Consider the following 23,905-nt stretch of genomic DNA (forward strand, 5'->3'; position numbering starts at 1 on the left):
AAGGCCAAGACACCGGAGCCCCGCCTCCTCCGTTCGGACCCGCCCCGGAGCCACTTGCCCGCTCCCGCCGGAAGTGCGTCACCCGCTCGGCGCTCAGCCATCCGTGTCTGTAACTAGAAGTCGAAACAAAACAAGCGGCTGAGGCGGTGGCGGCGGCGCCGGGACGGGGGAGGGGCGCGCCGGAACCGGAACCGACCTGACGCCGGAACCGGAACCGAGAGCGGGTTGCCAGGGCCCGAAGAGGGCTGGTGGCAGCGGCCTCGCTCGGTGAGTGGTACTGGCATCTATTCGCCTGTCCGCCCGGAGCGGGGAGGCCGCGACGCGGGCCCAGAGTGGCCTGTTCAAGGTCACGGGCCGTGCCAGCCTCGACCCTTCAAGCCCCGAGGCGTGTCGCGCCCACCGATGCAGGCGGGGCCGTTACGCTACGCCCGAGGCCAGCCTCCCGCCTCGGAGAGGGCTGGCGGCGATTGAGGGCGGCTTTCTGCAGGAGGTGGTGGCGCGCCCAAGGTTCAGAGGCTGGAGCTGGGTCGCATCCTGGCAGGGGCGCTGGTCTGTGGTCAGTAACCCCGCGCGGCAGTATTAGGCCGGTCTAGATGTCCCGGGAAGATGAGGGAGGGACGCGAACTGCGACCTTAGATGGGGCCTGGGTGCAAAGAGGCGGAGGGTCTCCGCCCCTCAGCTCTGGACCTGTAGTCATTAAAGATCCAGCTCACCAGTCCCACATCTGACCCATAGAAGGATATCTCCATGCCGCCCCCGCTCGACACACACCCCCCCTGGGGAACGCAGACTAGTCGCTCTCTGTCCTGCTACTGTCTCAGGCCAAGTCCGTGGGTTCATCCCGACCCTTATCTCAGTTTTGAGACCTTTATTTTGGATGGAGAAACAGCCCAGAATCCACTGGTGCATCTGTGGGAAACTGGGTTGAGGGTCTCTGGCGCAGAGCTGATGATGTGTGTTTCGGTCTCAAACTGGATGTCCTCCCTGCCTTGGCTCTTGCACAGGGTTGCTGCTGAAAGGGTAATATGACATCTGGATACCCTTTTTGCCCCAGCTTTCGCAGGCCTCTCTCTGGGACAGCAGCTGGAGAGAGGAATCTCTCTTGAGATGTAGGAAATAAAACCAAGCAGGTTTTATTGCATGGGAGCAGATTCAGAGGAGGATGGGAGCTGATAGGCGGCAGATGGGGCACCTTAACCCCAGTACCTTGTCTGGGCAGTGGTAGCACCTGGGCCGGGCCTGTTTTCAGCCACAGAGCCTGGTCCTCCTGCTGCTTGATTGTCTCCTCCTTTCCTGTCTTCCTCCTCCGCCTCCTGCTTCTCGGGTGGTGACTAAGCAGCCTGTGAGAGTGAAGGAAAAGTGAGCACTCTGCACAGAGCGCCACTCCTGCGGGCTGGAGCCATGGCTCCTTTCCAGATTGGTGGAGGAGCCTGGTCCCAGGCCATGGCTGCCTTGACCTGGCACCTCCTTAGTGAGGCTTACATCTTTGTGAGTCTGTATGGCAGGCATCTAGGAGGCTCGATCAGAAATGGGTGCTGCTACTTGCATTATTTATTCCCCCTTCAAAATAGTCTGAGAGTGTCCAGGCTACATTAGGTGGTGGAGAGATATTGCCCTGTAGGGTTAGGAGTATCCCCCATTGCCAAGCCTTGGCTGGTAACCAAGGAACAAATTGTTGGGCCTTGGTAGTGATCACTGGTCCCTTCTTGTTAGGTTGTTGGTTCTTTGCTAGAGAATTTGACCACAGAGAGTTGCCAAGATAGCTGGGCCAGGAAGAAAGCGCCGTAGCCCTGACCCAGACGCCGTTGCCGATCCCGGGGCATTCTGGCTGTCGACCAAGAGGCTCAAGATGTCTGGCGGGGCCAGTGCCACAGGCCCGAGGAGAGGGCCTCCAGGACTGGAGGAGGCCACCAGTAAGAAGAAGCAGAAGGATCGAGCAAACCAGGAGAGCAAGAATGGAGATCCTAGGAGAGGTGGTAGTGGCCTTCCCAGACTACTTATGACCTTTCTCTCCTCCCTTCCTGTTGAACGTATAGATTGGGGTTGGAAATGAATTTTTTGCTGTTCCTTCTGTCCTGGTCTGATGCTGAGAGAAAGACCCATGTCAGGCTTTGTAGAGCCTCAGCTTTGAGGTCTGGGTACTTGGCTGAGATCCTGAAGATGGTGCTGGGTGGGGTGGTGGCGTCTTGAAGGTTGCCTCCCCATCATCATTTCCCTGTTCTTTCCTTTGTTGTCAGGGTCAGCGTCCACTCCTCGGGAGGAGCAGACCAAAGAGGGTAAGTAATGAACAGGCATTTTGTGTGGTAGAGTGCTAGGGGAGAGGAAGGGGCACTGGGGGTGTAGAACTCATCTGGAGCAGTCCTGTTAGGTCTGGGTTTCTGGTACCTACTTATCCCCATCTGAAGTTCATGGAGATGCTCACAATCTCTTTGGCACTCCCCCTACAGAGTTGTTGCTCGATTGGAGGCAGAGTGCAGATGAAGTGATTGTCAAGCTGCGTGTGGGAACGGGTCCCTTGCGGCTAGAGGAGGTAGATGCTGCTTTCACAGACACAGACTGTGTGGTGCGGCTTCCAGGTGCGCCCATCTGCCCTGAGCCCAGCAGTATATTTGAATTCTCTGATATCCCCCACCCCAGCTTATTGTTCCCACTCTGTCTCCAGGTGGTCGGCAGTGGGGTGGTGTTTTCTACGCTGAGATAGAAAGTTCTTGCACCAAAGTACAGGCCCGCAAAGGTGGTCTCCTGCAGCTGGCGCTGCCCAAGAAGGTGCCTCTGCTCACATGGCCCTCTCTCCTGGTAAGTTCCAGAGCAGGGTAGGGTAGGGATACTCAGTGTAGTTGACAGTGCTTGACTGCTGTATCTTTGGCAGAAGAAACCTCTAGGGACCCAGGAGTTGGTGTCAGAGCTGCGGTGCCAGGAGAATGGGCAGGAGCCATCTCCCATTGCCCTGGAGCCAGGCCCTGAGCCCCGCCGGGCTAAGCAGGAGGCCCGGAACCAGAAGCGGGCCCAGGGCCGTGGTGAGGTAGGCGCGGGGGCTGGCCCTGGGGCCCAGGCAGGGCCCAGTGCCAAGAGGGCTGTGCATCTCCGCAGAGGACCAGAAGGGGAGGGGTCCAGAGATGGTCCTGGACCCCAAGGCGATGCCCCCTCCTTCCTGGCTGAGCCGGCCCCCCAGGTGAGAGTGTAGTATCTGTGTAGGAGTTGGGAGATGGGGGGAAGGGTGTGGATTACAGTGGGGGGCCACCTGCCAGACCCAGGGCTGATCCTGCCCACGATCTCGTCATAAATAGGCTGAAGCTGAGGAACAGCTCCGGGTACCACCACTGAACCCCCAGACCTGCCTCCTGGGCTCAGAGGAGAATCTAGCACTTTTGGCAGGAGAGAAGGCTGTATCCCTCAGGAATGACCCAGTTTCCACCGGCGTGGCCCGGAGCAGAGACCCTGAGAAAGGTGACCGTTCCAAAGAAGAGATGGCAGTGGCAGCAGATGCTGCAGCCTTGGTGGATGGTAAAAGTGGGGCTGACAGGGCAGGCAGAGTCCGGGGTTGTGTTGCAAGGTTGGTTGATAGGTAGGGAGTAGAACAGCAACAGGCTGAAACCTCTTGGAGTGTCACTGAGCTGTGGTCTCAATGTAGAGCCCGAGTCCATGGTGAACCTGGCATTTGTCAAGAATGACTCGTATGAGAAGGGGCCAGACTCAGTGGTGGTGCATGTGTACGTGAAGGAAATCCGCAGGGACACTTCTCGAGTGCTTTTCCGCGAACAGGACTTCACGCTTATTTTCCAGACCAGGTGGGTGAGTGGGCAGGAGACGGGGCAGACCGTGTGCTTCAGGCAGGACAGTGTGTCTCATGCTCTTCCTCCTGCCATGCCCCTGCTCTGCCTCTGCAGAGATGGAAACTTCCTGAGACTGCACCCAGGCTGTGGGCCCCCCACCATCTTCCGTTGGCAGGTGAAGCTCAGGTGGGTGGTGCCCAGCCCAGCCACTGTGCCCCCAACCCTGGGCTCCATCTCCCTGGCCTGTCTTAGTCTGACATCTACTCCACCTGAGTTTCTGAGTTCAGTCTTTTCCTGCAGGAACCTGATTGAGCCAGAGCAGTGCACCTTCTGCTTCACAGCCTCTCGCATTGATATCTGCCTCCGTAAGCGGCAGAGTCAGCGCTGGGGGGGCCTGGAGGCTCCAGCTGCACGAGGTCTGCACACGAGCTCCCTTCATTGCCCAGCCCACGTGACTGGACCCCCACCCCTGCCGCATGCTGCTAACCACCAGCCCCCTCATTCCCCCTTTTTAAGGTGCAGTGGGTGGTGCAAAGGTTGCCGTGCCGACAGGCCCAACTCCTCTGGATTCAACCCCACCGGGAGGTGCCCCCCACCCCCTGACAGGCCAGGAGGAAACCCGGGCTGTGGAGAAGGAGAAACCCAAGTCTCGCTCTGAGGACACAGGGCTGGATGGTGTGGCAGCCCGCACCCCCATGGAGCATGTAGCCCCAAAGCCAGAGCCACACCTGGCCTCGGTGAGAATCTTGGGGTGGAGAGGGCCAAGGTTGGAGGCTGGAGAGCCTCAGGGCTGCCCTTTCATGCCCTGCTTGCTCCCACAGCCCAAGCCCACATGTATGGTGCCTCCAATGCCCCATAGCCCTGTGAGTGGAGATAGTGTAGAGGAAGAGGAAGAGGAAGAGAAGAAGGTGTGTTTGCCGGGTTTCACTGGCCTTGTCAATCTAGGCAATACCTGCTTCATGAACAGTGTCATTCAGTCTCTGTCTAATACTCGGGAGCTCCGGGACTTCTTCCATGGTGAGAGCAGGGTCTGGAGCCCGGGGCCATGGGCATAGGGGATGCCTTCACTTGCTCACACCTCTACTTGGCTGTTGTCCTAGACCGCTCCTTTGAGGCTGAGATCAACTACAACAACCCTCTTGGAACTGGTGGGCGTCTGGCCATTGGCTTTGCCGTGCTGCTCCGGGCACTGTGGAAGGGCACCCACCATGCCTTCCAGCCTTCCAAGTTGAAGGTGATCTGTGGCCACTCCCACCTTTGGCTGGAGAGGGTGGGGAGGGCCAGCCAGCTGGGTGCACAGTGGGTGCTGGGGCTCCCTCCTCATACCTTGCCCCTGCATCCAGGCCATTGTGGCGAGCAAAGCCAGCCAGTTCACAGGCTATGCACAGCATGATGCCCAGGAGTTCATGGCTTTCCTGCTGGATGGGCTGCACGAGGACCTGAACCGCATTCAGAACAAGCCCTACACGGAGACCGTGGACTCAGATGGGCGGCCTGATGAGGTCAGGGTTTGGGGCGGGGGCTGGCCTGTCTCATGCACATCCTAGTTTCCAGGTCTCTTCAATCCTCACCACTCTCCCCCTCAGGTGGTGGCTGAGGAAGCATGGCAGCGGCACAAGATGAGGAATGACTCTTTCATCGTGGACCTATTTCAGGGCCAGTATAAGTCCAAGCTGGTGTGCCCTGTGTGTGCCAAGGTGTGACGGGTTCCCCCAGAGAGAGACCCGCTAGCTTGGCCTAGCTAGTCTGGTCAAATTTAAGTCAGAGGCATGTGCATCTTTAGGTGCTACAGGGCAAGGCTTGGGCAAAGAAGCTGACAGGGAGGCTTAGGCTCCTATGTGGGTTGCAGAAGTCAGGTTGGGTAGGCTTCCTGGCTGAGGTAAAAGTGATGTTTCAGCTCAAAGACAGCTGTATGGTGGGGCAAGGGTACAGGTAAGATTGGAAAGGCACATGGAGTACAAGTGAAGGGCACATTGGTGAAGTGGCTAGGCTAAGCAGGACCTCCCGTACCAGCGAGACTGATTGTTCTCTCCTGGTGGCCCTCCTTTGGTCTATGTAGTGTTCTCAACTCTGAGAGTCTTCTGGTTGGCTGTGAGGCCCTGAGAGCCATTTGAGGGCCTGGATTGGGTGCTCTGGCCATGAGCATTCTGCCTTGCCACTCCCTGTGCAGTCACCCATTGCCACCTGTGCATCCTCAGGTCTCCATCACTTTTGACCCATTTCTGTACCTACCGGTGCCCTTGCCACAGAAGCAAAAGGTTCTCCCTGTCTTCTATTTTGCCCGGGAGCCCCACAGCAAGCCCATCAAGGTAAGGAGTAAGCATCTATTTCTGGGCTATCCCAGACACTGTGGTCCACCTCCTCCATGGACTCTACTCTTGTCACCACAGTTCCTAGTGAGCATCAGCAAGGAGAACTCCAGTGCAAGTGAAGTGTTGGACTCTATCTCTCAGAGTGTCCACGTCAAGCCTGAGAACCTGCGTCTGACTGAGGTGTGTCTGTTCTTCCCCAAGCTCTTATGCACATGGACACATGTAATCACAGCTTGCAGACATGCATGTACAGTCATTGGTATCTGAAAGTGATGTTTCATGTTTCACATGAATGCTCATGTGATTGCATAAAAACAGGTGGTGTGCTATTGGTTGGGGCATGGTTGAAACCAGGCATTTGGGCTGTGCAACAGAGGTGCCCTCAGTTCCCAGTCATCATAAGGGTTTAATCCCCCTTTTGGTGGTGGCCCCCAACTGTTTTTCCCTCTTCGAACAAGGAGCTTGAGCTGCAGGACTATCCTTCCACTAGCTATGGTGGTTCTTCCCTCCTGCTGCTCCCTCATATTGTCCCAGATCTGTGTGCTGGTCTTCCCCAAAGGTTCCTAGCTTCCAGCCTGGCAGTGCCCTTTCCCTCAGGATAGAAGTGGGGAGGATCCTCCTTGAATGTGACCCCTCCATGAAAACTGTTGCCATCTCAGCAGGGCCCCACTAGTTGATAGCAGGATAGAGGCCCTCAGTGTGGAGAGCTGGTGCGGTTGATACCTCCCCCGCTCCTGGTCTTTCAGGCTCTGATGCACTAGGCTTGTTATTCCATTGGGCACTGAGGCTGGTGCCAGCAGAGACAAATGCTTTTTTGGGGCCACAATCCCCACCCCTACCCCGATAGACCCAATATCAGGGCCAAGCCTTCTCCTTGTGCTCTGGGGCAGGGTTAGGGAAAAGGCTTGTCCTTACATAGGATTTGTCTGTTCTCTGTCCCCAGGTGATTAAGAATCGCTTCCACCGTGTGTTCTTGCCCTCCCACTCACTGGACACTGTGTCCCCATCTGATGTGCTCCTCTGCTTTGAGCTCCTATCCCCAGAGTTGGCTAAGGAGCGGGTGGTGGTGCTAGAGGTGCAGCAGGTGAGTGGGGGCCAACCTCATGGCACATGGCTCTGCTTGGGGGTGGCATTCTTACCTGGCCTAGCCTTGCTGAGCCAGACAACTCACCCTAGCGCCCCCAGGTGCCCAGCATCCCCATCTCCAAGTGTGCAGCCTGCCAGCGGAAGCAGCAGTCAGAGGATGAGAAGCTGAAGCGCTGTACCCGGTGTTACCGCGTGGGCTACTGCAACCAGTGAGGAGCCCCCTGGTCTCCCCCATACCTCTTCTCCATCTCCCACTTGCCACCCTACCTCCCTTCCACGTAAAGGCACATATGTTTTTGTTTTTGTTTTTTTTTTAATTAAGATTATGATAGTTAACAACCTTGTGAAATTACCATTGTACATCATTATTAGTCATGTTATGGGTACACCACTTCACCCCTAGTGCCCTCCCCCTACCCCCCCTTTCCCCTGGTGACCACTGATCAGTTCTCTTTGTCTATTTGTTAACTACCACCTATGAGTGAAGTCATACAGAGTTCGTCTTTCTCTGTCTGGCTTATTTCACTCAACATAATACCCTCAAGGTCTGTCCATGTTGTTGTGAATGGGACGACTTTGTCCTTTTTTATGGCTGAGTAGTATTCCATTGTATATATATACCATATCTTCTTTATCCAATCATCAGTTGCTGGGCACTTAGGTTGGTTCCATGACTTGGCTATTGTGAATAATGCTGCAATGAACATAGGGGTGCATGGGACTTTTGGAATTGCTGATTTCAGGTTCTTAGGATAGACACCCAGTAGTGGGATGACTGGGTCATAAGGTATTTCTATTTTTAACTTTTTGAGAAATCTCCATACTGTTTTCCATAGTGGCTGCACCAGTTTGCATTCCCACCAACAGTGTATGAGGGTTCCTTTTTCTCCACAGCCTCTCCAACATGTGTCACTCTTGGTTTTGGATATTTTTGCCATTCTAACAGATGTAAGGTGATATCTTAGTGTAGTTTTGATTTGCATTTCCCTGATGATTAGTGATGATGAGCATCTTTTCATGTGTCTATTGGCCATCCTTGTATCTTCTTTGGAGAAATGTCTGTTCATGTCCCCTGCCCATTTTGTGATTAGGTTGTTTGATTTTTTGTTGTTGAGCTGTGTGAGTTCTTTATATATTATGGAGATTAACCCTTTGTCGGATAAATAGCTTGTAAATATTTTTTCCCAATTAGTCGGCTGTTTTTTTGTTTCAATGCTGTTTTCCCTTGCCTTGAAGAAGCTCTTTAGTCTGCTGAAGTCCCATTTGTTTATTCTTTCTATTGTTTCCCTCGTCTGAGGGGTTATGGTGTCTGAAAAGATTCTTTTGAAGCTGATGTCAAAGAGAGTACTGCCTATATTCTCTTCTAGAAGACTTATTGTTTCAGGCCTAATCTTTAGGTCTTTGATCCATTTTGAGTTTATTTTAGTGAATGGTGAAAAAGAATGGTCGATTTTCATTCTTTTAGCTGTGGCTGTCCAGTTTTCCCAGCACCATTTGTTGAAGAGACTTTCTTTTCTCCATTGTAGGCCCTCAGCTCCTTTGTCGAAGATTAGCTGTCCATAGATGTGTGGTTTTATTTCTGGGCTTTCAATTCTGTTCCATTGATCTGGAAGGCACATATGTTTTAAGCTTTTGATCTGCTGTCCCACTCTGTCAGACTCTGGGGGAGGCAGGGCTGGCATACCCAGTTCCCAGGGCCAGAGGTTAGACCCCAATGTAGAGTCATAGGAGGTTGGACTAAAGTCCTATTCTTACCTCCTGCTTTCCTCAAGGCTCTGCCAGAAAACTCATTGGCCTGATCACAAGGGCCTCTGCCGTCCTGAGAACATTGGCTACCCATTCCTTGTCAGTGTACCTGCCTCACGCCTCACTTATGCCCGTCTTGCTCAGCTGCTAGAGGGCTATGCCCGGTAAGTACCCAGTGGTTGGATTAGAGTTAGGGTAGGTGGGGGGCAGACGTGCCTAATGGACTTGTTGAGATTCTTACTTGGCTTACTCCTATTGCCAGGTTCTCTGTGAGTGTATTCCAGCCACCCTTCCAGCCTGGCCGCATGGCCTTGGAGTCTCAGGGCCCTGGTTGCACCACACTGCTCTCCACTAGCTCCCTGGAGGCTGGAGACAGTGAGAGGGACCCCGTTCAGCTGCCTGAGCTCCAGTTGGTGACCCCTGTGGCTGAGGGGGACACAGGGGTCCCCCGGGCATGGGCAGCCCCTGACCGGGGCCCTGTGCCCAGCATGAGTGGAGTTTCTTCCGAGATGCTGGCCAGTGGGCCCGTTGAAGTTGGCTCCTTGCCTGCTGGTGAGAGGGTATCCCGGCCTGAAGGTAATAAGAGTCCGGTGAAAGGCTCTGGAGCTGGGGGTAGGGGAGGTTGGAGGAAGCTTGTTTAGGCCCTGGTAGGCAGGGGAGCTCTGATTATCATGTTCTCTCACAGCTGCTGTGCCTGGGTACCAACATCCTAGTGAAGCAATGAATGCCCACACGCCCCAGTTCTTTATCTATAAAATTGATGCGTCCAACCGAGAGCAGCGGCTAGAAGACAAAGGTGTCTGAGGCTGTGGGTGGAAGCCATGGGATGGGTTGGATTGGCTGCTCTCAACAGCTGCATGACTTCTCTCCCTGCCCATCTCCAGGAGATACGCCATTAGAGCTGGGTGATGACTGCAGCCTGGCTCTAGTCTGGCGGAACAATGAACGCCTGCAGGAGTTCGTATTGGTGGCCTCCAAGGAGCTGGAATGTGCTGAGGATCCAGGCTCTGCTGGTGAGGCTGCCCGCGCTGGCCACTTCACTCTGGACCAGTGCCTGAACCTCTTCACGCGGCCTGAGGTGCTGGCACCTGAGGAAGCTTGGTGAGGACAGGACAACAGGTAGGTAGTGGGGCAGGGTGGAGTAGAGATCTACTGGTCTTGACCCCACCTCTGTCCTGCCTCAGGTACTGCCCACAGTGTAAACAACACCGCGAGGCCTCCAAGCAGCTATTGCTGTGGCGCCTGCCAAATGTGCTCATCGTGCAGCTGAAGCGCTTCTCCTTTCGTAGTTTCATATGGCGTGACAAGATCAATGACTTGGTGGAGTTCCCTGTTCGGTGAGCAATGGGCATAGTGACTGTAGGCAAAGCATGGGGGCCAAGGTAGGCATCTTGGACACCCAATGACTGTTTTACCTCTCTCTGGCTGGGACCACAGGAACCTGGACCTGAGTAAGTTCTGCATTGGTCAGAAAGAGGAGCAGCTACCCAGCTATGACCTCTATGCTGTCATCAACCATTATGGAGGCATGATTGGTGGCCACTACACCGCCTGTGCACGCTTGCCCAATGATCGCAGCAGCCAGCGCAGCGACGTGGGTGAGGGCACACTCAGCCAGCAAGATAGGTGGTAGGGGTGGTGGTGCAGGTTATGTTCACACTCTTCTCACCTCACTATAGGCTGGCGCTTGTTTGATGACAGCACGGTGACAACAGTAGATGAGAGCCAGGTTGTGACGCGTTATGCCTATGTCCTCTTCTACCGTCGGCGGAACTCTCCTGTGGAGAGGCCCGCCCGGGCAGGTCACTCTGAGCACCACCCAGACCTAGGCCCTGCAGCCGAAGCTGCTGCCAGCCAGGTGAGGCATTGAGGAGGCTTTGCAGACTAGTGGGGCCCGATTCACAGATGGGAGGGTGTGGGACACAGCTTTCTCTCTTCCAGCCATAGGCTCCTGGAGCCTTGGGATTCATGAGAGTTGCAGACAGGGTTCCCTTATGACAAAGGCTTAGTCAGAGAGATCCCCATGTTACAGGAACACTTACAAAGGTGCATGTATACCAACATGCTGCCGTTCGCATGCACATAAGCATCTACTTGGCACAGGCCAAGCAGCTGCTCCAAACCTCACTCGGTACGGTGCCATGAACAGACTGTACCTAACGCTCTCCAGCTTTCCTCTGCACATTCCCCCCATGCCAGTCCACAGACCCTCACTTGTGATCGTCCCTGTGTTCTGATGTGCACTCAGGTCAGGGCCTATTCAGGCTGTCCACGGCCTAGGGTGGCCGTCACCCTCTCTGAGGTGAGCATTTGTCCCTGCCAAGCCTTTGGGGTCTTCTATCTCTTTTACTGACATGGGGTGCCATAGGTCTGGTTGGTGGGTACAGCTGCATCTCTTTTCTGGACTGGCCTCCTCCTTGCTGTCCTCTCCTCCCTTGAGCCCTCTGGGCTCAGACTTACAGAAATCCCTGCAGAAGACAGTGGTCAGGATCTGGATGTGGGTGGGAGGGAGCCAGGAGATTACTCTGAGTTTGGCAGCTCTATCCTCCATGAGTCAGTCCCCTCTGTGGGAGGCCTGGGCAAAAAAACTGACTAGCTAACCTCCTACCCCTCCATGGGAAGCTGCATGTTGATTGGGAAGCTTCTTGAGGAGGCCAAAATGCTTTTTAGATTTGCCCACTCTGGTGCTCTCAGTCTAGACAACCCTGCAAATGGCCCACTTGTCCCCTGCCTTCCTACCTCCCTGTTGCTTGATCTGGGACTTAGGGGGTTAGCTCCATTCACCTTGGGTGGGACTGTCATGGCCACGGGTCTCAGGGACACTGGGTTCCCCATCCCCCCCACCCCTGGGTGCTGATGGCCGTTTCCACACACCATAGGCTTCCCGGATTTGGCAGGAGCTGGAGGCCGAGGAGGAGCCAGTACCTGAGGGGCCTGCGCCCCTGGGTCCCTGGGGGCCCCAAGACTGGGTGGGCCCCCCGCCACGTGGCCCTACCACACCAGACGAGGGCTGCCTCCGGTACTTTGTTCTGGGCACCGTGGCAGCTTTGGTGGCCCTCGTGCTCAACGTGTTCTATCCTCTGGTATCCCAGAGTCGCTGGAGATGAGCTCACCTGCAGGCAGCTGCTGTGAGGCCACCTGCCTGCCTGCCAGGCCATGCCTGCGTCTGTGGTGGGGACCACTCTGGGCTTGGGTCTCAGTATGTGCATCTGGGAGGAGAGGGTGGGGACTGTGGCTCCTGCAGGGGCAGAACATCCTAGGGTGGGTATCCGTCCAGCTGTCTGTCCGTTTGTCCTGCTGCTCTGACCCTTGGCTTGGGGCTTAGCCCTGCCTAAGCAGCTTCCTGTATTTAAAGTGTTAATAAAGCGAGACTGTTCAGGCCCAATCTCGTCTCTCTGTCTCAACGCCGCTGCTATCTGCGCCTGCCCTGGGGCCCTCCCTTGGGTGCCGGGGCTCCAAGCCAGCACCCCCGGGATGCCAGGCGGCATACTGGGCAGCCCCCAACCCCTGTCCTCATATTCTGTTGCAGGGACTAGGCCCTGGCCAGGCCCCCGAGGTGGCCCCCACGCGGACAGCCCCTGAACGCTTCGCCCCCCCTGTGGACCGCCCAGCCCCCACCTACAGCAACATGGAGGAGGTCGATTAGCAGGTCCCTGGCAGGTGGGGGGACTGGGTTTCGGGGATCCCCTACAGAGGGTCAGCTGTTTGCTGCTTCTCCTTTTCTAACCCAGAGGACACTGGCTTCATCAATGGAGAATTGTGGGGTGTGATTTGATGGTGGGAACCTCATAGGTTGGGACCTCTTGTCAACTTGACCCTCCCAACCAGTGGGTCTTGGCTTCTCCAGCCACCCCCAGTTCCGCGTGATTTGATTCTCAGTTGTATCTTCAATTCTTTCTGACTCGCATTATAAACCTTATAATTTTATTCTACAAATTGTAATTTTTTTTTTTGCATTTTGGAAGTGATTGCTGCTGTTTAAATATATTTTAAAAATAAATGATAAATAAGCAGACTTAGTGACTATGATGTACCAGGTGCTGCAGCTGCCTTCCTTCCCTGTCATCTGGGGGGGGGGGGGGGCGGTGTGTGTGTGTTCATTCAAGGAGAAATGGTGGGGTCCCAACTCAGGCACTGTGGGTCATGAAGCCCCTAGTGCCCTCAGGCCTCTCTCAGGCCTGCCTGCTGCCCTTTGATTCCACTGGTGTTGGGTGATTTATTGGCAATGATTTAATTGCCAAGTTGGGTACCGGTGCTGGTACACTGCTGGAGGGCTTGCTAGGCATGGGCTGCAATAGGATCATGCTGGACCTTCACTGTGTGCAGCCCAAGTATCTGGCCACCAGTGGTCTGCATGTGCTGGATGCACTGATCACAGGGCTCTATCGGCCCCAACTGCAGCCCTGCTGCTGCTGAGGTCCCACATGGAGGCAGCTGTAGTTGGCATCACTCTCAATACCTCACACCCAAGGAGTGAAGGAGTAACCCATGAGGCTCCAGAAGCTTTCAGCCAGACAGCAGGTCAGGGGGACTTTTCGGGGAACAGGAGGTACTGGGGGAATATCTTCCTCCTCTCCTCAGGTCTTTCTTTGCTGTAGTTTGAGCACCATCTGGATCCCTCAGGGGAGAACAGAGCAGGAAATAAACTGCTGTGGGGAAGGAGATCTTGCTCCAAAAGGAGGACAGGCAGAGAGGACCAGAGATAATCTTGGCTGACTTCCTATGGGAGGGAGGGTGTGGGGTCCTGCCTGGCCTATTCTCTTAGGAGTCCCTGAGACCTTGGCTTCTAGCAACTGCCCCAGGCTGTTCACCCACAGTGGGTTTTCAGGCTTGTCCCAGCCTCAGAGCCTTGTGACCTTGTACACACATATTGCAATGGCAAATCTTGAGAGAAGCCTCCTTGTCTCTCCTCATGGATGACGTTGCCTCTTCCTGTCTGCAATTGCTTGGGGGTAGGGGTGGGAGTTTCCAGCTGGAGGGAGATGTTCAGATAAGCCAGAAAGAACATAAGGCAGGCAGAGGTGGGGGCAGGGTCCTTGCAGCCCTGTAAGTCCATCCCCACTCCCAAGCCTGTGGGGCCAGTTTTATAAGCAGCTCAGCACATGGGCCCTGATAACTACCTCTCAGCCTCGACTGGAGTTAGGGGTGGGGGTGAGCAGAGATTTCCTGGAGAAAGCTAGCCCTGTGACCAATGTTGGCTTTTTCCTATGGGGACAACAGCACAAGGGCCATGTAGGGTTGCTGGCTGTGGAGAAGGGCCTGAAGAGCTGGGTGTGAGACCCTGCAGAAATGATTCAATTGCCAAGTTGGATGCTGGTGCTGGCATACTGCTGGAGGGCTTGCTAGGCATGGGCTGCAATGGGATCATGCTGGGCCTTCCCTGTGTGCAGTCCCAAGTGTCTGGCCACCAGTGGTCTGCATGTGCTGGATGCATTGATCAAGGGCTCTGTCTGCCCCAACTGCAGCCCTGCTGCTGCTGAGCCTGCCACATTACCCTTCTGTGGCATCTGCACAAGGCTGCTGTGGCTACCAACACTGTGGCCTCTACTGCCTCTGTGCTCACTGTCAGCCTATGGCACAGGCACTTGTCCGTAGGCCTGGCTGCTGCATGCTGCTTCTTCCCATGCCACAGCTGGGCCTTGCTGGCTGGGAAGGTTGGCTGGCTTTTCTCTGGTCATCTTTCTCTTGATTTTCCTGGAAGTAGTGCCAGGGGTTATGCAAGCAAGCCAGCCCCCCAGGCAGGGTCCATACAACCTAATGGTTCTGTTCTATGCAAGTCATAGGGCTTCAGAGGACTGGCTGAGCTGCCACTTCCACTTGTGGCATTCTCAGCAGCACTAGTGGGGCTATGCCTCATCTTGTGACATGAAGCCACAGGGTCCACAGGGTAGGTACCATTAGAGAACCAGCCCTGACCTCATTGAGAGGGCCATCACCAGACCTGCAAGAGTCAGTGATGGTGGTGATGGTGCTGTAATGAATCCTTCGGTGGCATCAGGTACAGAGGAGATGGGCGGTGGCAGGCACTCTGCTCATCATAGGCACCTTTGCGATGGGCTAGACACCTGCAGCTGTGGACTCAGCACAGGGTCGGTGTGGTTGTGGCTCTGCTTCTTGGTGCCTGTTTATGGCACCACTGCACTGCATCCCCTGCACAATGCTTGCACCTGGCCTTGGCCAGGCTGGCATCAGGCTGGGACCAAGGGGCCACGAAGAGGTGGGAAGCCCCAAGAAAAACTAGATCTGAATACTGATGCAGTGTGTGTCCCTGGGTGAAATCTGGCATGTGGTCATCATATGTAGGCCCAGAAATGGAACTTGGTCATTAGTGGGATATGGCCACAAAGCAGCACACAGAATATGGATACAGACTGCAGTCTGGATCCTGCCCAGTCCTTGAAGGTCCAGGTCCAAGAGCCCGAGTTCCACTCCCAAATTTGGGGATTTTCTCACCATCCCACCACCAGCAGCTCCAGTTCCACAAAGAAAATAGTTTGTACATTCTCTTTTAGCCTGATGACTCCCAGCAGGTCCTGGAAGTACAGTGAGAGACTTGGGAAATCCCAAAGCACCGTGGCTATCATCATGAAGATTCTATCTCCTCTGCCTCACCCAGTCCCAACTTCAATAAAATATCCTGTCAAAAGTCTGCAAATGGATTTCAAGGTTTAATTTGCTTGTGGTTTTCGTAATATTTGCATAATTTGGCAAGGCGCTGGGGGAGGGCGGGGGGGGGGGGGGGGGTGGGACGGGACGGGGCGGTAAGTGTCCCGGGAGATTTCAATCAAATCATCACAGAAGTTCTGCGAGGTCCCTCCTGGCCCAAACCCCTCTTCTTCTGGCCAGGTATGCGCCTTCGGGTGTCAGACTTAGGATGGGCCATTCCGTACATTCTCTGCTCTGGAGTCTTGACCAGATTCCCCAGGCTTTAGTTGCTCAACTGTTTCCATGACAACTCCAAAGCTGTGACGTCAGAAACGCGATAGGGGCTCACATTTGCTCCTGAGAACAGAATTAGAATGGTCCCCAAGTTTCCAGGGCTGAAGGAGAAAAGTCGAAGAGCAAGGGCCATGCCTGCGTCTGCTTCCTGCCTTGGTACTGAACACCTTCCCTCCAGGTCCGCGGCAAATCTCCCCTAAAGTCCTGCGGTCTCCTTCCTCTAAAAGAGACCAGCAGCGTGGAGACGGAAGCGAAGGGCCCGGAAAGGCAGGTTTGGCCACTCTCTGTTCTTTAAATGGCGCCGACAACCCTGGAGAGCTCCGCCCCCTCCCACCAAGAAAGGACACCATTGGCTCTTCCTGGCGGCTTCGCTCTCCTATTGGTCAGTGAGCTAATACCAACGTGCAGATTGGCCCCAAAAATTTCTTTCGGTTTCCGGTGTCCCTGTGATGGCGACTGTGGACGCCCTGTCGCTGTTCACTGGCCTCGGCCTGAGCGAACACAAGGCTCGAGAGACGCTCAAAAACACGGCTCTGAGCACGCAGCTCCGCGAGGCGGCCACCCAGGTGCGAGCCCCTCGGCCCCTGGCCTGGGCTGCCTATTGTGCCCCAACGCAGCGCCGGGCAGGGTCCCATCCCGATCTAGCCACCTTGTCTCGCTCATGCCTTTCTTACTGGGCATGGGGCTTCTTTCCTGACCCCTCTGACTCCAGGCTCAGCAGACTCTGGGTTCTACCATCGATAAGGCTACCGGGACCCTGCTATATGGCCTCGCCTCACGACTCAAGGATCCCCGGCGTCTCTCTTTCCTCGTGAGCTACATAGCCAATAAGAAGATCCACACTGAGACCCAGCTGAGCGGTGAGTCCCCTGCCTGCCTTGCCACTTCCACCTCCCAACTCCTCCCCTCGGCCAAGACCCCCATCTGCCCTTTCTTCCAAGTCCCCCAGTGTCTCTGTAGATGCCTGCTTTCGCACTCCCCTCTAAACCAGGGTCCTGACACTGAAGGACGGATAGGGCCGCCTCCGGTGAGACTGACTGGGGAACTGTGTAGGTCTGAGGGAGAGCCTCCCTCAGAGCGCATGCTGCTTTCCTGTGGCCTCAGGGCTTCTTTAGGGTGGTGCAAGGCTTAACCTCCTAGGAGGCCAAACTGTAATTGGGGTTTAATGGGATTAGGGCCCTGTCCACCTCCTTCTTGGAACTGATATGCCACAAACTAATTGCCTCTCCTTTCTCAGCTGCCCTTGAGTATGTGCGAAGCCATCCCTTGGATCCCATTGACACCGTGGACTTTGAGCAGGAATGTGGCGTGGGCATCGTGGTGACCCCAGAGCAGATTGAGGAGGCTGTGAGTCTTTCCCGAGGCGTTGGCTGACTCCTTAGTAATGACTCTGGAAAGGAATGGCTCAGTTTCTCCACCTAGGAAGACTCAGGGTGAGGGTGTGGGCATTTCTGAAGGATGCTTTCCTGAACCACATGGTTTGGCTTTCTGCAGGTGGAGGCCGCCATAAATCGCCACCAGTCCCAGCTCCTGGTGGAGCGTTATCGTTTCAACATGGGGCTGCTAATGGGTGAGCAGGGCCTAGGGCAGGGGACTGTTGTTTTCTCTCATTGTGGGTTCTCTTCTGGGCATGAGTGAGAGGGAAGTGAGGGGAGGAGTAGGAGGACCTTAAAAAGTGGTCTGGTTGGGCCCAGCCTCTGGTTCCTGAGGTCAACTAGGACCTTTTGGGAAAGAGGGTGGGAAGTGCCCTCCTTTGCCCTTCTGCAGCTACTTGTGCCCATGTTTCTAGGAGAGGCTCGGGCTGTGCTCAAGTGGGCAGATGGCAAAATGATCAAGCATGAAGTGGACATGCAGGTGGGCACCTTCTTGACCTGAAGCAGGCAAAGACTCTGCCATGAACAGGACCTAGAGTTCCTGAGGGATAACCAGGGGTGAAGGGGAGGAGATCCTGTCTCTCTTCTGATGGTGGATAATAGAGTCTGATGTGGAGAGGGCAGTACGTGGGCAGGCAGTAAAAGACTTGGGCTTCTGCATTGTGTCTAATATGGGATGAGTCACTTTACTCTGAACCTCAGTTTCCTCATCTTGTAAAGAGAGGTGATGTGGCCTTCATCTCAGGATGCTGGCATGGAATCACAAGAGGGTGATGGCTGAGGTAGATTGCTTATCTTGATGCTAGGTCCATAGTTCCTCTCTGTAAATGGCAGTTGTGTTACCTGAGCCCACTGCGGACCCTCAGGAGGGAAAGAGCATTTGAGGCCAGCAGAACCATGTAAAGAACAGAGGTGGGATGGGCTAGGTAGGTTTTTCAAGGTGGCGCTGGTAGACAGGCCAAGAAGTCCTTAGGTGGGTGGGGGGGGCGTCATTCAGGGGCTCCTTGAAAGAGAACACTCCTGTCCCATGCCTGACTCTATTCTCTGCTCAGGTTCTCCACCTTCTGGGTCCCAAGACTGAAACTGATCTGGAGAAGAAGCCCAAGGTGGGGCTGAACATGGTCCTGGGTCCCTGGGGACGAGGTGGGGTAGGGTGAGACTTTAGGCTAGGAAAGAGAGCATCTTACCCCAGTCATCCCAAGACCATGCCCAGGAGGAAAACTGACCCAACTTCTGGGCTTCTCTCAGGTGACAAAGCCTCGGCCTGAAGAAACAGACTGGAGGACAGCAAAGGATGTGGTGGAGAATGGTGAGAGCTTGAGGCTCCTGTTGCCTTCAACTCCCTGACTTCTGGGTTTTCCTGGTGATTGGTCCTTACAGCCCTGTCCCCTCAGGCCACTGGCTTACTCATCACCCTGCCTCCTGCTGCAAGACTGGAATTCCTGGTGTTTTCTTTGTTCCCTTTACCCAGAGACTGGGCTGAGGAGGCCTGGGAAGTCTGGCTCTGTATCTCTTGTCTCTAGGGTTAGAGGAAGAGAAGTGTGCTTGGTTCTGTTCTGATTGCAGGATATGGGTAGTACTGACAGACTCTTCCCTGAGCTGGATGTGGTAGCTATATCCAGAAGATAGGTTTTTCTTGGTCTCTTCCCTGCAGGCGAGGCTGCTGGCCAGACCGTATCTCTGATGGAGCAGCTCCGAGGGGAGGCGCTTAAGTTCCATAAGCCTGGTGAGCAGGCAGATTGAAACTCTGGAGAGGGTTGGATTTTGACAGCAACTCTTGCAGCCAGGCCCCTGGAGTAGGGAGCCTTGGGCTGCAGCCTAGTTCTCAGGCTTGTTCTGGTCCTGGCAGGTGAGAACTACAAAACCCCAGGCTATGTGACCACTCCACATACCATGGATCTACTGAAGCAGCATCTAGAGATCACTGGGGGACAGGTGTGTATGAGTATGGCCAGGCAAGCTTGTGCCATCAGCACTTGCCTGGGGGCCTGGGCTGCTTCCATATTGCCCCATCTCACCTATCACCATAGCCTCCCTGGGGAAGGATGTCTGTTCCTTTCGGGTAATCTGAGTCTGCTCCCATTCCCCTTATTTCAGGTACGTACCCGGTTCCCACCAGAACCCAATGGAATCCTGCACATTGGACACGCTAAAGCCATCAATTTTAACTTTGGCTATGCCAAGGTAAGTGTCTGTCTGGGGACCTGGCAAGCAGGGTGACCACTTGCTGCTCCCATGACTGGACACCAGAGAGGTGTCCCACCTTCCTTGCTGCTCCTATAATGTGCACAGAATGGACAGAGGCCATAGAGGGGAACTGCATGTGTGACAGATACCTAGGAATCCACTGGGCTCATTCAGAAAAAGCTGAGGTGAGGCAATGAATTCAAATTTAGGGAAATTCCCAGTGTAATCTCTTGGGCTTAGGAAGAGGCTGTGCTGTCTGTCCCAAGTTGGTGTAAGAGATGCTTTGTTTAGGGCATTTAGATACAGGAAGATGAGTGAACCTCTTGAAGGCATTTTTAATTCTGACATGGGAGACCTCTGAGAATGTCCCGGTTTGATGAACTAGATAGACTATAGGAGCTGATAATGTGGGAGCTCACAGATACTGCGACTTTCCTAGGCCAACAATGGGATCTGTTTTCTGCGCTTTGATGACACCAACCCTGAGAAGGAGGAAGCAAAGTTCTTCACTGCCATCTGCGACATGGTGGCCTGGCTGGGTATGGGCTGGGCAAGGCCTGGGCAGAGCTGGTGGTCAATGGGCCTCTCCTTGGACCATGGCCTGCCTTTGCGTGTCCATGGCTGGTTGCTTATCCTGTGTCTCATTCTACCCCAGGTTACACACCTTATAAGGTAACGTATGCCTCTGACTATTTTGACCAGCTGTATGCCTGGGCCGTAGAGCTCATCCACAGGTGAGGCCAGTGCCATGATGTGGAGCCGGGCAGGCTGACCAGGACACAGCCATGCTGGGTGTTCACACCCCTTCTCCTATAGGGGCCAGGCCTATGTGTGCCACCAGCGAGGAGAAGAGCTCAAAGGCCACAACCCGCCACCCTCGCCCTGGAGAGACCGTCCTATAGAGGAATCATTGCTGCTCTTTGAGGTGGGGTTCTGGAGGGGCAACTAGGTCTGAGTGGGCCAGGATGTTGAGGATGAGATGCCCCTGCACAGAGAGGCAGCCTGAGCCCTTGTTCTCCTCAGGCAATGCGCAAGGGTAAGTTTGCGGAAGGTGAGGCCACTTTGCGGATGAAGTTGGTGATGGAGGATGGCAAGATGGACCCTGTGGCCTATCGAGTCAAGTACACACCGCATCACCGCACAGGGGACACCTGGTGGGTGTGAGCATGGGGTAGGGTGGTGGAGTTGTAGAGTGGAATGGTGAGCCATGTGTAAGGCAGAGTGGGGCTGAATGGTGGGGCCCACTGCCTCTGCCCTGCAGGTGCATCTACCCCACCTATGACTACACGCACTGCCTCTGTGACTCCATTGAGCACATCACCCACTCACTCTGCACCAAGGAATTCCAAGCCCGGTGAGGGAGCTGGCTGCATGGGGTGGGTAAGGCCAGTGGGATTCCAGCAACCCTTCCTGTGGTCTCTCCCTGCTCTGAGGTGGCCAGTCTGACTCTATCCTCCCACCCCAGACGCTCTTCCTACTTCTGGCTGTGCAATGCATTGGATGTCTATTGCCCTGTGCAGTGGGAGTATGGCCGCCTCAACCTGCACTATGCTGTTGTCTCTAAGAGGAAGATTCTCCAGCTTGTGGCAACTGGTGCTGTTCGGTAGGTATGGTTGTTTGGCTCATCACCAGTTGGTGGTGCTAGTGGCATGTACTGCTTTCTCACCACGTCCTTGCCTACAGGGACTGGGATGACCCGCGGCTCTTCACCCTCACAGCTCTACGACGGCGGGGTTTCCCATCTGAAGCCATCAACAACTTTTGTGCGCGGGTATAGCCTAGCAGGCTAGGTGGGCAGGTGGGGGCTGAGCATGTCCGGCTGTGGCTGTGGCTGTGACTGACTGATGCTGACCTTTCCTGCTAGGTGGGGGTGACAGTGGCCCAGACCACGATGGAACCACATTTGCTAGAAGCCTGTGTGCGTGATGTGCTGAATGACACAGCCCCGCGGGCCATGGCTGTGCTGGAGTCATTACAGGTCATCATCACCAACTTTCCTGCTGCCAAGGTAGGTCTGCCTCAATTGTGTGTGTGGAAGTGTGTGTACCTGGTCTGGGCATGGGGGTCCCAGTGCCTAGTATGACTCAGATACCCATCTCCTGCTATAGTCCTTGGACATCCAGGTGCCCAACTTCCCAGCTGATGAGACCAAGGGCTTCCATCAGGTTCCCTTTGGACCCATTGTCTTCATCGAGAGGACTGACTTCAAGGAGGTGAATGAGGGGTGGAGGGTCCTATTTGCTGCTATGCCCAGTTCTGAGGTCCTTTCATCTCCTCTGTCAGTCCATCTGTGTCCTACTTAGAGGAACCAACTCCTGCTAGACATAGGGGTGGGAAAGAAGACTCTTGTACCTGTCTGACCCTTGCAGCCTCTTGTGTCCACCCCATTTCCTACCTCTAGGAGCCTGAGCCAGGCTATAAGCGCCTGGCATGGGGCCAGCCTGTGGGCCTGAGGCATACAGGCTACGTCATCGAGCTGCAGCATGTTGTCAAGGTGAGAGACAGCTGCAGCCTTTCTACTGCAGTGCCTGCTGGGGCAAGGATTTGAGTGCAGCCTGCAGTCCTGGTTTTGGTCCCCAGCTCTGATTGCAGGTGTCTCCCCCTTGATTTACAGGGCCCCAGTGGCTCTGTGGAGAGCCTGGAGGTGACCTGCAGGCGAGCAGATGCTGGAGAAAAGCCCAAGGCCTTTATTCACTGGGTGTCACAGCCTCTGACTTGTGAGATTCGCCTCTATGAGCGACTGTGAGTGAACAGACCTGGGGTAAGGGGCAGGTACAAGATGGGCTTTGCCTGCTGTGGCTGCCCAGCTGGAGTCTGACCTTCACTCTGACTACAGATTTCAGCACAAGAACCCTGAGGATCCTGCTGAGGTGCCTGGCGGATTCTTAAGTGACCTGAATCTGGTAGGCTCATGGGGTGTAGGGTGAGGGTGGTAGGCCTCCCTGGCTGGCTGGCCACCTGAGTTCCCTGCTCGCAGGAATCGCTACAAGTGGTGGAGGCAGCATTAGTGGACTGCTCTGTGGCCCTGGCAAAGCCCTTCGACAAGTTCCAGTTTGAGCGGCTTGGCTACTTCTCTGTGGATCCAGACAGCCGCCAGGGACAGGTGCTTGAATTTACCTGCCTGCCCTTTCTACAACAGTGACAGTGGTGGCTGCCATTCGCTATGCCAAGTGCTCTGCTTACATTCCCTTAGTTAATCCTCACCACCTGAGTTGGTGTTCATGTTCAGTTTATGAGGAAACTGGCTCAGAGGTTAAATCCATACACAAAATTTTGTATGGACCCTGCCTTTCTTATTCCTCAAGGTAGGGGGCAGGCATAAGGATTGTTATAATCCTTATAGAAGCCTAGAGCCATAGTACCATACCCAAAGTCATAAAGTTATCAAGAACCTGAGTCTCCTGACCCTCAGCTCCTCTAGGATGAGGTGAGGGTAGGGGTGGGGTATCTGTGGTAAGACCCACCTGGGCCTCCTGGCTTGGTTCTGGCTTGGTGGTCATTCTTCCCCCACTGCCCTCCAGCTTGTCTTCAACCGGACGGTCACACTGAAGGAGGACCCTGGAAAGGTGTGAGCTGGAAGCCCCACGGACGTACCTCATCCTTCTGGAGGCTAGGGGTACCCAGACTCTATGTCAATAAAGAACAGCTAGATCCTCCTGGAGTCTGTGTGTTATCTCTCTGCCTTCCCAGCCCTTGAGGGCCTTAGAGACATGCTAGGGGTGGGGGTGGGAGTGCACTGCACACAGAGCAATACTGACAGCTTTGAAACCACTGGAGCACTCCTTGGTGCTCAAGGGCAGGGGTCTGGGCCAGATTCAGTGTCCTATGCACCTGGTCTGGGGGAATGGCGGGCCCTGAGGTGCTGCTCTCACTGTTAGAAGCCCTGTGCCAGAGGGATCTGGAAGATTTGTGTCTGCCTGAGTGCCTAGGCAGATGAAGAGAGGTCTGGCTCCCAGTCCAATCATTCAGTAAATAATTACTGAGTGTCTACTACGTGCCAGGCACAGTGAGATGAGGAAGACTTGTGTGGTGGCCTTTGAAGTTCACCATCTCTAGTTGAGGAGACAGAGGATGACCAGGCACAGTGCAGGAGAGGTCTCTCAGGCCTGTGCAGGGCTACAGGAGGTTCCTGACCCAGCCTGGGCCTCAAAAGACTACTCTCAGGAAGTGACTCCTGAGGGGAGCCTCAAAGGACTAGGGGGAGTTTCCTAGGGCTGGAGGAACAAGTACAAAGGCCCTGATGCCTTTTTAAGGGAAAAAAACCTATGGTAAGTGGGTTGCCCTCTGGGGCAACAAGGGCTACTGGTGAGGCCTGTGCCTGCAGCTTTAACAGCCTCCACATTTTCCCTGTATACAAACACCAGGCTACCCGAGGCCCACTTTAAGGTGGACTGGACTGCTGAAGGCTGAATTAGGACGACAGCAGATGGTGGTCGGGGGAAAGGGAGGGGTGGTCCCAGATGTTAGAGACTCCGGGAGGAGAGTGACC

At 54.9% G+C, this 23,905-nt stretch overlaps 2 protein-coding genes across 38 annotated transcripts; both read left to right on the top strand.

Moving 5' to 3' along the window:
• The first annotated feature begins 80 nt into the window (after nt 1-80).
• On the top strand, nt 81-12,932 carry USP19 (ubiquitin specific peptidase 19). 37 transcript variants are annotated; one of them, XM_070493024.1, is made up of 29 exons: nt 96-267; nt 1,714-1,976; nt 2,238-2,276; nt 2,448-2,576; nt 2,663-2,796; nt 2,870-3,172; nt 3,288-3,447; nt 3,632-3,788; nt 3,888-3,959; nt 4,074-4,189; nt 4,290-4,510; nt 4,595-4,790; nt 4,874-5,007; nt 5,117-5,275; nt 5,360-5,470; nt 5,972-6,082; nt 6,164-6,265; nt 7,029-7,169; nt 7,262-7,380; nt 8,944-9,081; nt 9,180-9,493; nt 9,603-9,713; nt 9,802-10,018; nt 10,102-10,254; nt 10,355-10,515; nt 10,597-10,775; nt 11,166-11,219; nt 11,797-12,045; nt 12,447-12,932. In XM_070493024.1, the coding sequence occupies exons 2-28, from the start codon at nt 1,850-1,852 to the stop codon at nt 12,022-12,024; spliced, it is 4,086 nt and encodes a 1,361-aa protein (XP_070349125.1). In that variant the 5' UTR covers nt 96-267; nt 1,714-1,849; the 3' UTR covers nt 12,025-12,045; nt 12,447-12,932. The 37 variants fall into 37 exon arrangements, with proteins under 37 accessions (XP_070349140.1, XP_070349139.1, XP_070349137.1 ...); XM_070493032.1 differs by lacking the exon at nt 11,166-11,219; XM_070493030.1 differs by lacking the exon at nt 12,447-12,932 and having other exon boundaries at nt 9,180-9,469; nt 11,797-12,301.
• Nucleotides 12,933-16,263: 3,331 nt separating this feature from the next.
• Nucleotides 16,264-23,077, top strand: QARS1 (glutaminyl-tRNA synthetase 1). The gene is made up of 24 exons (XM_014840392.3): nt 16,264-16,422; nt 16,569-16,716; nt 17,094-17,203; nt 17,351-17,426; nt 17,646-17,710; nt 18,282-18,335; nt 18,478-18,538; nt 18,884-18,955; nt 19,079-19,164; nt 19,327-19,413; nt 19,856-19,955; nt 20,072-20,150; nt 20,233-20,341; nt 20,440-20,570; nt 20,678-20,770; nt 20,882-21,019; nt 21,100-21,187; nt 21,281-21,424; nt 21,525-21,629; nt 21,818-21,910; nt 22,031-22,158; nt 22,253-22,319; nt 22,394-22,519; nt 22,938-23,077. The coding sequence occupies exons 1-24, from the start codon at nt 16,306-16,308 to the stop codon at nt 22,986-22,988; spliced, it is 2,328 nt and encodes a 775-aa protein (XP_014695878.3). The 5' UTR covers nt 16,264-16,305; the 3' UTR covers nt 22,989-23,077.
• Nucleotides 23,078-23,905: the final 828 nt, after the last annotated feature.

Source organism: Equus asinus, chromosome 21 (genome assembly GCF_041296235.1).
Source record: "Equus asinus isolate D_3611 breed Donkey chromosome 21, EquAss-T2T_v2, whole genome shotgun sequence".
Taxonomy (NCBI): Eukaryota; Metazoa; Chordata; class Mammalia; order Perissodactyla; family Equidae; genus Equus; species Equus asinus.

Excerpts from the sequence above, each read along its gene's own strand:
- QARS1 (XM_014840392.3), top strand. The coding sequence starts at position 16,306 with ATGGCGACTGTGGACGCCCTGTCGCTGTTCACTGGCCTCGGCCTGAGC. Across the intron at positions 16,423-16,568 it reads TCCGCGAGGCGGCCACCCAG|GCTCAGCAGACTCTGGGTTC; the intron begins GTGCGAGCCCCT and ends CTCTGACTCCAG. Across the intron at positions 18,539-18,883 it reads AAAGGATGTGGTGGAGAATG|GCGAGGCTGCTGGCCAGACC; the intron begins GTGAGAGCTTGA and ends TCTTCCCTGCAG.
- USP19 (XM_070493024.1), top strand. The coding sequence starts at position 1,850 with ATGTCTGGCGGGGCCAGTGCCACAGGCCCGAGGAGAGGGCCTCCAGGA. Across the intron at positions 6,266-7,028 it reads AGAACCTGCGTCTGACTGAG|GTGATTAAGAATCGCTTCCA; the intron begins GTGTGTCTGTTC and ends CTCTGTCCCCAG. Across the intron at positions 7,381-8,943 it reads CGCGTGGGCTACTGCAACCA|GCTCTGCCAGAAAACTCATT; the intron begins GTGAGGAGCCCC and ends GCTTTCCTCAAG.